Genomic DNA, 10,767 nt, shown 5'->3' with positions numbered 1-10,767 from the left:
ACCTGATCGGAGCCCCCCGAAGTCTCCCGCTTGGGTCAGAAAACCGCGCACTCCACGCTCTGTCAGGGACTCTCGAGCTAAGTCGGGGATCCTGCGCTTGGGGGCTGGCCGGGGGGGTGACCAGGTGGCGGGGTCACGCCTGCGCGCGGGCGCGCGAGGGGCGAAGGTTGGCCAGAGGGTCCCGAGGCGCCAGGGCCCGGGGGGCGGAGCCAGCCCGCCGGGTGGGCGGGGCTCCGGGGACTGGGCGTTCTCTCGGGCCCCGGGGGCGGGGCTCCCGCCGGCCGAACCGTGCTCGCGCGTGGGGCAATGGGGCGGGGACCCTCGGGGCGGGGCCCCGGGGGCGGGGCCTAGGCGTGGGGGCGAGGCCGGGCGGCCTGGAGGCGGGGCCTGGGGCGCTCGCCCCACGCGGGGCGGGGCTCCAGCGGCCGCGGGAGCTGCAGTTCGGACTCCGCGCGCCACAGTCGCCGCAGTTCCCTCCGCTCGGGTGGCCCCGCGGCCCTGCGGGGGCGTCCGGGCGTCGGCGGGCCGCTCGGGCCGGGTGCGGGGCCCGCCCGCCTCTCCCTCCCCGCGGCGGGGCCTAGACGGTCGGGGCCGCGGCGACATGGAGCGGGCTCCCGCCACGGGGGGCACGGAGGCCACCCGCCTGGTGAGCCCCCGGGACCGCGGCGGCGCCGGCCTGCGTTTGAAGAGGTAGGACCGCCCCCCGCCCTGGCCGCGGTCTCCCCCCGGCGCGGGTCCTGGCCCCGCCGCCGGCCCGCCGCGCGCAGCCCGCCACGGCGTCTTCTCCCGGCTCCGGGGCCGCCCCCGCCGCTCGCCCCTCCGTCGGGCGGCAGCCGGCGCCCGGGGTCCCGAGGAGCGCCTGGCTGCGGGGTCGCCGCGGCCCCCCGCGCCTCCCTGCAGCCCCCCAGGCCCTGCCCCGCGCGCGCCGGGGCTCGGGGCGCCCCTTCCAGCCCCCGGCCGCGGGGACGCGAGGGGACGGCCGCGAGGAGCAGGTGCGGGCGGGCGGCGGGGGTATTCCCGGCTCGGCACAGACGGGGCCGGGGGCGGCGAGGTGTGAAATGAGGCGCGCCGAGCGGCCGGGACAGCGGGCCGGGGGCGGCCGGGGAACCGCCGACGCGCCCGCCGGGCCCCCGCGCCCGCCGCCTGCCGCCGCCCGGGCCGCCCCCGCTGGCCATTTTGTCTGTCGACTGACCGTCCGTTTGTCTCCGGCATTGGACGGGGTCTCGGGCGTTTTCGCCGGCCCGCCCCCCCTCCCCCCCAATCTTTGTCTTTCTCCGGGCCCCTCTCCCTTTGTATCTGCCGTGGTGCCTCCGTGTGTTTCTCGCTCTTTCCCTGGGTGGGGGCCTTGGACCTGGCGGGGGGCGGGGAGGGAAGGCGTCCCGTCCGGCTCCGGCCTGCAGCGGACTGCAGATGCGGGTCGCTGTGGGGGCTCCGGCCCTGGCAAGCTTTGCCCTCTGCCGGGGCCCTTCCTATGCCGGTCAGTAGTATTTGTTGTTGGTTTGTGGTTGCTGAGGGCCAAGGAGAGGAAACTGCCTTTCCTTCTCTTTAAGCAGAATGTCGTTCTCCTGGCAAACACCCCCTCCTTAGGAAAAAAAGCTGCTTCTTTAGTGCCCATTTCAAGCAGAACAAAAGGGAGCAGCCTGTTGATGGCCGGCTACCTTGATGGCCGGCCACCTTGATGGCTGCCTGCGCGTCCTCACGCAGCCAGGGCAGGTACCTTGCCCACGGCCCCAAGGCCATCCTGCATGCTTTGCTCCCCAGACCCGCTTCTCAGACCCCCAGCTCATCTTCCTTCTCCTATGAGTATTCGTCACCGACTCCTGCAACATTTCCTGAAAGAGGCATCCCCGGCGTGGTCCCTTCTGGACCCCTCCGCCTCCCCTCTGCCTCCCAGATGAGTGCATCAGCAAGGTCAGCTCAGGAAGGGGCTCAGGAAATAACTGGCAAAATCCGTCGGCGTATCTCCCTCCCTGCTCCCTTGAGCCATCCCGTCCCTCCTTGGCCCTTCCCCGGGTGCATCGCCCTCATCCTTCAAGCCCCAACCCTTGTCTTGTCGTAGCACCTGTCTGGAGCACCCTTCTCCACCTAGGGCTCATGTCCTTAAACGTCTCCTCCTCCATGACGTCCCTCTGCCCCACCACTCACCCCCTGCGCTGTGCACCAAAGCCCTTTGTTCATGGCCCTCGCAGCACCAGCCTCTTCTTGCGTAGTAATTTGTTGCACATCTGCCTCTCCCTTCGCTCCCTGTACACGGCACGGTACACCTCCTCGCATGAAGGAGGATGGGTTTCAAAGTCACCCGCATCTCCCCCTCTCTCCTGGAAGCCCGCTCAGAATCATATGCACCCAGAGTCTAAGTCTTAGAAGGGGCTGTAGAGATTCAAGGAAGGGGTGGACCCACCCGCACTTGAGGTTTTCCCCGCGAGCACCAAATGCCCCCCACCTCCCTCCTGCCTCACTTCACCCACCTGGCCGAGCTTCGCTTCAGCCAGCGGGCCCCAGGCACCCCTCCCCGCATTCCTGCAGCCGTCATGTTGCTATCTGGAGCCATCTTTTTCACTCATGGGTATCCTTGTCACACCTCTGCAAGTATTTCTACGAGTGAAATTTTCTGTTTAGGTCCTTTATTGTGTGGAAGGTTCTGGCCATGCCGGGGTTTTGAGTTGGGTAGTATTGGGGGTGAGAACGGATCTGAATGGACCTCAGGCTCAGTCTGAGCTCAGTCTCTGGCATTCCCAGTGAGACACCCCCCCATCCCTGTTCCTTTGTTGAGGAAGGCTTGTGACACTGGGCAGCTACGGTGGCCTCTGCTCGGTGCTTATTGTCAGTTGACTAAGGGCCAGCTAGCAGACAGTAGACTCCCAATCCAGTGCTCCTACCACTACCAACTCCAGGCCCAGCAGTCTGCACCCCTCCTCCCCTTGACAACTCAGCTCTGGAATCTGGCCACTGGGTCTCTGTGCCAGGAACCTCAGATTTTTGGGCTCCCAACATTCCACTCTCCTCTTAAAGGGCCACACTTCGGCTGCTGGCCCAGGAAGGCCTAGGACCTGGGAGGAAGGCCACCCCAAAGCCAGGCTTATGAGCTAAGAGTCCGCCCCGCACCTCCTGCACCACCTTCGCTCCATATTCCCTCTGCCTGGCGCCTTCACCTCATCTTTATCAAAATCCTTCTGGTCCTTCTAGGACCTTCTCACGTGTGACCTCCTCCAGTTGTTTCCCTGGTTTCCTCACTAGAATTCAATATCCCTCCATCCGCTGAGCCTGATAGCTATCTGTTTTTTGAGGGAGACCTTTTATTTTTATATAAGAAAGGTGAACCATGTACATTTAGCCCAGTTCAGTGGCAACTCCTTTAGCCTTGGCCTTCTCCAGCGTGGCCATGCAGGCCACAGATTTTGGCGCCAGGACCTTGCCTCCGCCGTGAAGGTAGAGCTGCCCAACTCTGTCCTGGTAGCTTCCAGCAGCTTAGCCAGAGCTCTTAGCACTCCAGGCTGACCTGCGCGGAAGCATCGGTGGCGCAGGCCCTCCTGTGGACTAGACGTCCAGCCCGGCCTTCCCTTGATGATAAGCAGGGAAACCCCCGTTTCACGACGCAAGGCGGGCAGGAAGACAGCCAGCTCGGCAGGGTCCGCGTCATGCGCGGTCCCCACCGCTGGGCCCTCTTGTTTCCCACCCAGGTGATGACGGTGTTGAGCTCTGCCTGACAGGCAGGTGGCCTCCGTGGGGCCATCGAGGCCGGCCGCTTCCTTCCCAGTCTGGGCCCACAGCCTTGCTTCTCCGCTTGCTTCGCCGCTGGTTGGCACTTGGGGCTGGCTTCCGCAGTTGAGCAGCTGTCTGGTGGCCTGGCGCCTGGGTGGGCCGGGGGGTGGCAGGGCCCTTTCAGCTGCTTATGGGGGGTGGCCCTTTTGCCACTGGAGCAGAGGAAATAGGGCCACTGGACAAAGAGGACAAGCTCCCTCTTGGGTTGGGTGTCCTGTCCCTTGCCAAAGTCCTTGGACCTTTCCTCAAGCAGGGGTTTTACCACCTTCTTGCCTCTTGCTGTTTCACGACAGCAGGGGCCAGGGCCGCCGCCTTCCCTCCTTTCAGTGTCTTGGGCGGCCGGACCTGGGAGAAAGCAAAGGCACTGCGTTCTAATTGCTCTAACGGCAGCGCCCCGCTTCTGCTTGGGGGCCCAGTGATTCACGCACGCATTTGTCTCGTTCCCCAGAAGCTCCCAGAGGTCAGGCAGGCTGTCCTGCTCCTTTGGCCTCCCTGGTGTCTGTCATAATGAGTTGATTTGGTTGTGTCCTAGTCTTGGCACTGCCCCATGCTGCCACCAAGTCCTCACCCCCTCTGAGCCTCACTCCTGCAGTGTGTTTTCGAAGTGTTGGACCAGACTGTTTTGGAGGGGCTTTCAGCTGTGGGGTTCTGCGGCTCTGCGTACGGAAGGAAAGGGGTCCTGGGGCCGGAGCCGTCCCTTTTGCCCCTGCCTCTCCCGTGGCCCTCTGGCCTCGAGGCTCCTGGGGCTGAGCAGGCCTGGGGAATCTGCTCTAGGCCAGTCTGGGGCGCCGGGGCCTGGGGGTGGGCCGGGCCCCGGCTTGAACCGTGTCGCCCATCTCAGTCTCTTCACAGAGCCCTCAGAGCCCCTTCCTGAGGAGCCCGAGCGGGGGGACATGCCCTCCCACCCCTGCCACAGGGACCCCGTGCCGCCGCCCGGCCTCACCCCCGAGAGGCTGCAGGCGCGGCGGCAGCTGTGCGCGGCCTGCGCCGTGTGCTGCGTCTTCATGGCCGGGGAGGTGGTCGGTAAGTGCGCAGGCCGCGGCCCCTGCACCGGGGACCCAGGGACGACCTCGGGGGGCCTGGACGGGGCTGGGGTGGGGCGCAAGGGGCCCCCGGACTCCGAGTGGAGGAGGGGAGAGGGGCAGAGCACCGAGGGGCCTTCGGGCAAGGCCCCGGGTCAGTGGGCTGCTGGCTTGTCAGGGCGAGCCGGGCTTTTAAGAACCGTTTTTTCAAGTTAACAAAATAAAAAAATACCACTGTAGAAAAATCAAAAAGCGTGGATGAGTGAAAAGCAGGAAAGACAAGTGACCGGCCACCCCCCAGCCCCAGAGAGGCCCACAGTTCCCATTCCGGGGCGGGTCCCCCAGTCTGGTTCCCACGCCGCCCCCCCACTCAGCCTCATCGTCCTCCACGGCCCCGCCCCGCAGGGGGGTACCTGGCGCACAGCCTGGCCATCATGACCGACGCGGCCCACCTGCTGGCGGACGTGGGCAGCATGATGGGCAGCCTCTTCTCCCTGTGGCTGTCCACCCGCCCGGCCACCCGCACCATGACCTTCGGCTGGCACCGCTCAGGTAAGGCCGAGCCTCCGGCCTCGCGGCGGGTGGGCAGCTCTTGGGCCCCCGGGCCGGCCCCTGACGGCTCGTCTCCCCCCCCCCCACCCCGCCCCACCGTAGAGACCCTGGGGGCCCTGGCCTCCGTGGTGTCCCTCTGGATGGTGACCGGCATCCTCCTGTACCTGGCCTTCGTCCGCCTGCTGCACAGCGACTACCACATCGAGGGCGGCGCCATGCTGCTCACCGCCAGCGTGGCCGTCTGCGCCAACCTGCTGTAGGTCCCGGGGAGGAGCTGGCACCGTGCAGGGCCCGGGGGCCAGGCACCCTGCTCCAGGACGGGAGCGCGGGCCTGCTGCGCCCCGACAGGCACGCACAGATTCGCAGGCACGGCTCCCCGCTGCCTGCTGGGGATTGGCCCGAGAAGGGGAAAGGCATCTAAAACTCAGGGTGAAGAGGCATTTGGGCAGGGCCTCCAGTGTGCCAGCCACGGGCTTTCACCAGCGTTCCGTCATTTCCACCTCACAGCAACCCCAGGCAGTAGGTGGTACGACCCCTAGTTTACAGGTACTCCGTCCCCAGAGGTGAGCTGGATGACTTGCTCTTAAGTAGCAGGGTAGGATTTGAATCCAGGGCTCCCGGCACCAAGGCCAGTACTCTTTTCCCCCAGGCGCCATTACCTGTCCCTCTTGGACAATGTTGTCTTCTTCCTGGGGCTGAGAAATAGGTGGAGCAAGGGCCGCTGGGGAGGAGAGAGGAAGGCGGCCCGGGCACGGGGCAGGGGCAGGAGCAGGCTGCCCGCGCTGAGCGGCTCTGCCCCCCCCTCCCCCAGAATGGCCTTCGTGCTGCACCAGGCCGGGCCCCCGCACAGCCACGGGTCGAGGGGGGCAGAGTACGCGCCGCTGGAGGAGGGCCCCGGGGAGCCCCTGCCCCTGGGCAACACCAGCGTCCGGGCCGCCTTCGTGCACGTGCTGGGGGACCTCCTGCAGAGCCTTGGGGTGCTGGCCGCCTCCATCCTCATCTACTTCAAGGTGCCCTCCGGGGAGGCCTCCTTGGGCTCTCCTCCAGCCCCGGGTCCCAGCCCCCCGCTCCCCAGGACCCCCAGCCCCCCAGGACCCCAGCCCTGGGTCGGATGCCCTTCCCCACCCCCCAAGCCAGGATTGCTGGCCTCCCAGGTCCTGTTTGTTCTGCCACCCCCAGACCTTCCCTTACAGGCGGGGGTCTCCGGCCTGAGGGGTCTCTCTCCTTCCAGCCTCAGTACAAGGCGGCCGACCCCATCAGCACCTTCCTCTTCTCCGTCTGTGCCCTTGGCTCCACGGCTCCCACCCTCCGGGATGTTCTTCGGGTCCTCATGGAAGGCGAGTCAGACACGCTGCCCCCAGCCCTGGTGCCCCCCAGCCCCTGTCCCGCCTCCCGCCAGCACTGGGCCACCCACCACCCTTTGCTGAAAGGCCTGGAGCCGTGGCCTGGGCCTCAGGGCCTGTCTGGAAGGAGGCATCGGGCGGGGGGTAAACTGGGGGGGACCCCAGTATGAGCGGTACAGGATGGGGGCTGCCCGGGGGGCGGCGTGGCAGTGAGGACCGCGGGTGCTGGTTGCAGGTGCCCCCCGCAGCGTGGGGTTTGAGCCAGTGCGGGACACCCTGCTGTCGGTGCCAGGAGTCAGGGCGACCCACGAGCTGCACCTGTGGGCCCTGACGCTCACGTACCACGCTGCCTCCGCCCACCTGGCGATCGGTGAGTCCGCACGGCCCCAGCCAGGTCCAGGGTGCTCTGGGGGGGCTCACCCCCGCCTCTGCAGTGGTGCAGTGAGCAAGCGAGCGTCAGACAGAGAGTGACGGGGACCCAGGGAGGGAAGGAGACCTCTCCAGGCACAGGGTACCACGTGACCCTTAAAAATGGTGATTCTGAAGACTGTATGGCAACTAGCAAAAATGTTTATGGTATAACGCTAAGGGAAAAGAGTGGAATGTAAAATTATGTCGGCATCATGACTCAACTATTAAAAATATATGTGGTGACTCACGAGCTGACAAAAGATTTTTGAGTTTCATCCAGATGCAACGAGCAATCAGAAACATTCAGTTTGGGTGCCAAAAATATTAGAATGTTGTGGGGTACTTGATGGTAATTCCAGTGGGACCACGGGACAGGATATTTAACATCTGGATCGTCCCGGAAAACCAAAAACATAGCTGCACATTGATACTCAAATAGCAGAAAAGAATAGAAAAATAAGACGGGTTTAGGGTGTTAGCCTGGTCAATCAGGGCGAGTCTCTCCAAGTTTCTTTGACGTGGTGATGCTGTTCAGACAATGCAGAAGGGAAATAAAGCCGCCCTCGAGCCGGCTTCCGGCTGGGCCGGCCCCCTCCCCCCGGGCTCCGCGCCCCTGTCTGGGCCCCAGCCTGCCTCCCACCTCCCGGGGGACTGGTGCCGCCTCTTATCTCTCTCCCGCAGACGCCACGGCCGACCCCGAAGCTGTCCTGGCCGAAGCCTCGTCGCGCCTGCAGTCCCGCTTTGGGTTCTCCAGCTGCACCCTGCAGGTGGAGCAGTACCGGCCCGAGATGGCTCAGTGCCTGCGCTGCCGGGAGCCGCCCCAAGCCTGAGCGGCCGCTGGGCCCGGGAGAAGGGCCCCAGCCGGGTCCTCACCCTTCACTCTCTCCCTCCTCCCAGCTGCCAGACCCCCCCCCAGCCCCGGGGAGAGGGGAGGGGGCGGCCGGGCCGAGCCGGCTTCCTTGGGGAGCAGAGCGATCCTGGGCACGGGGTGCAGGAGCCCCATGGCCTCCGCCCCTCGCGGGGGACCCGCGAGCCCCTGCCAGTGCCCCAGTCCCGCGGCAGCCGGCTGGCAGCGGCGTCTGCCCATCCGCGCGGTCACTGCGCCTGGGCCTGGGGAGGTCCACGGGGCCCGCTCCCCACAAAGCCCTCGTCTGTCTATGCAGGGGTCCCAAAGCCCGCACTTTGTCCACATGTCCCTGCCCTGTGGGTTTTGTCTGTGTGTGTGTGTGTGTCTCTTGGTGCTGTGGCCTGTCGTCTCTGCCTGTGCAGCTGTGCTCTGGTCTCTCCGAGTCTGTATCACCCGCGTGTCCGTCTGGGGTTCTGTCCGTCCATCTGTCCGTACTGCGCCCTCAGAGAGAGGGAGGACACCACAGCAGCTCCACCAATAAACTCGTGGCTACTGGCTTCTCCCAGCCTTCATGTGGGCTTCTCAGGCGCCGGGTGCGGAACGCGGCATGTGGGCACTGGCAGGACCCCCCCCCCGCCCTGGCCCCTTCCCAGCCCCTCTGCCCTCCAACAGCCCCCTTTCCCCGGCCGCCCCTCTTCCACTGCCCGCTCCAGTCTGGGGCAGAGAGGGAAAAGGGTCCCCTGCCCTGCTGTCCAGCCCATCCATGGCTCAGGAGGGTCCTCCCCAAAGGCTCCAGCAGCCTTGGCTCAGTGCTGCCTTGGGCTTGTCCTCAAGCTGCGTGGGGTGCCTAGGGACAGAGAATCCAGGTGTGGGCCACAGGCACCAAAGGCCCCTTTCACAATGCCTTCCCCCTGTTTTGTTTTGTTTTTAGGAAGTACCGGGGATCGAACCCAGGACCTTGTACCTGGGAAGCAGGTGCTCAACCACTGAGCTACATCCACTCCCCAAAGAGAGTTGTTTTTCTCATTTGTTTGTTTTAGGAGAGTGAACCCAAGACCTTGTGCATGAGCGGCAGGCGCTCAATTGCTGGCGCTCCGCCCCCTCTGCATGTTTTAAGAACCATGTATTTCGACACTGTGGGTCTTACCACCGTCTCAGTAAGGGATTGCGGCTTTTCTCCTTTTAAAACTCAAACTCTGCTTTGATTTTCAATCCAGTGCTTTGGATGAGCAGGAGTTAACTGGGCTTCTGGCCCAAAGTCGAGGCACTGAGCATTTTCATTAGCCCAGGGAAACATCTTTACTATAAAATTATCCTTTTAAAAAATTACAAAAGCAATATGTACTTATTTTAAGAGGCCCACAGAGGAAACATGTATAGAGTAGAAAGTGAATGTTTCCTCTATAATTTACTCCCACAGATAAGTGCTGTCTGCACATTGGAAGCCATCCTGGGCTTCATACAAGCAATTCTCTATATACCGAAATGGGCTCATTTGGTAGATCAGATCCCATAGCCTGCTTCTGGGGCTCAACAGTCTGTCCTGGACTATCTGTCCACAGCAACACCCGTAGATGTCATTCGTCTTTTTGGGGTGAGGCTCTCTGCTATGCAGGCCCGAGTCGGGCCCCGGCAGCCCGGCTGGGGGGCAGGGCCGGGGTACCTGGCATCCAGCCGCAAGGCTGCCCCAGCTGCTCTCCATGCTTTGCTAGTTCCCACACTTTCCCATTTTCCGACTCATTGATTGCAGGCCCCAAGTGACAGGAGGGGGCAGGGAAGAGTGAGGAGATGAAGAGAAGGAAGGCGGCAGGGAAGAGCAGGGCTTCCAGCTGGAGCCCCATCCCAGCAGCCCAGGGCTGGGTCCCCGTCAGGAGAGGGAGTACCTGGTCAAGGCTGGAAGAGACCTCTCGAGGCATCTGCCTGTCTCCTGCCAAAGGAGGAAGAGATCCCTGAGGCTCAGAGAGGGAAAGGGGCGACCCCACGGCCCAGGCTCCGACTCCCACCCCGGAGCCCATGGAGCTCCTGCACGGTTGCGTCCCTCGGCAGCTGCCCCCGCAGCTGGGTGGCTCTGGCACACCGAGGCTGGGGCTCATCAGAGTCCTTGGTTTCTACTTGACTTTCTACCAAGGTGCTGGCCAGGTAGCCACCCTGCACTTCGGCCTGCTTAATTGTTAAAACGGGGATATGTGAAATGTCGGGGGTGAACGTGCCTGGCGTTTCGAGGGCGCGTGCTACAGGGCTAGCTGTCGGAGTGAATCTGGAGGCAGGGGAGAGGTTTCAGCAAGCACGAGGGCTCAGCACCCTGGCGGCAGGGACAGGATCCAGCGTTTACTGCACTAACGCTGCGTGGAGGCGCTCACACGTGCCTTGTGCACCGCACTGGCCGGCCCTGGGGCCTCCCTGCCCTGCTCACACAGGCCGACTGAGGTTCAGACCCAGCCACCCCGCCCTCCAGCCGCCTTCGGGCCTCCTCGTGGTGGGGACAGGGGACGCAGGGCTCAGGAGCATCTTCTGTCCTCGAACAGCACCCCCACCCCCGCAGGATGCTGGGGGCTCTGCAGAAGCTGCCTGCAGTCCCCTGCCACCGCATCCCCCAGCCCACCTCCTCCCCTGGCTTATCCAGAAAGCCCTTCCCTCTTGGTGGCCTTCCCTGACGGAGGGAGAGGTGAGGGGAAGAGAGCTGGGGTGGGGGGACGGGGGGACCAGCGGAAGAGCCGGGCCGCGGAAGGGCCCCATCCATCAGCCGGGCCTGGCAGCTCTTTACACAGCTGATTAACTCCGCCAGAAGCAGGAGGGCGGCCCGTGCGTCAGAGAGGGGCCGGAGCAAGGA

The 10,767-nt window shown here is 64.4% G+C and overlaps 1 protein-coding gene across 1 annotated transcript; it reads left to right on the top strand.

Moving 5' to 3' along the window:
* Positions 1 to 573: 573 nt before the first annotated feature.
* SLC30A3 (solute carrier family 30 member 3) lies at positions 574 to 8,497 on the top strand. Its single transcript, XM_058287760.1, has 8 exons — positions 574 to 690; positions 4,604 to 4,785; positions 5,190 to 5,336; positions 5,439 to 5,592; positions 6,148 to 6,346; positions 6,568 to 6,673; positions 6,915 to 7,049; positions 7,772 to 8,497. The coding sequence occupies exons 1-8, from the start codon at positions 602 to 604 to the stop codon at positions 7,918 to 7,920; spliced, it is 1,161 nt and encodes a 386-aa protein (XP_058143743.1). The 5' UTR covers positions 574 to 601; the 3' UTR covers positions 7,921 to 8,497.
* The last annotated feature ends 2,270 nt before the right edge of the window (positions 8,498 to 10,767 follow it).

The sequence above is a fragment of the Dasypus novemcinctus genome, chromosome 25 (genome assembly GCF_030445035.2).
Source record: "Dasypus novemcinctus isolate mDasNov1 chromosome 25, mDasNov1.1.hap2, whole genome shotgun sequence".
Lineage (NCBI taxonomy): Eukaryota > Metazoa > Chordata > Mammalia > Cingulata > Dasypodidae > Dasypus > Dasypus novemcinctus.
The sequence above is the reverse complement of the archived record's forward strand: the minus strand, read 5'-3'. Positions and strand labels throughout refer to the sequence as shown.

Bases quoted from the DNA above. Each gene is read 5' to 3' on its own strand.
- SLC30A3 (XM_058287760.1), top strand. From the start codon at position 602: ATGGAGCGGGCTCCCGCCACGGGGGGCACGGAGGCCACCCGCCTGGTG. The intron at 5,337-5,438 runs GTAAGGCCGAGC...GCCCCACCGTAG, and splicing joins CTTCGGCTGGCACCGCTCAG to AGACCCTGGGGGCCCTGGCC. The intron at 6,674-6,914 runs GCGAGTCAGACA...TGCTGGTTGCAG, and splicing joins TCTTCGGGTCCTCATGGAAG to GTGCCCCCCGCAGCGTGGGG.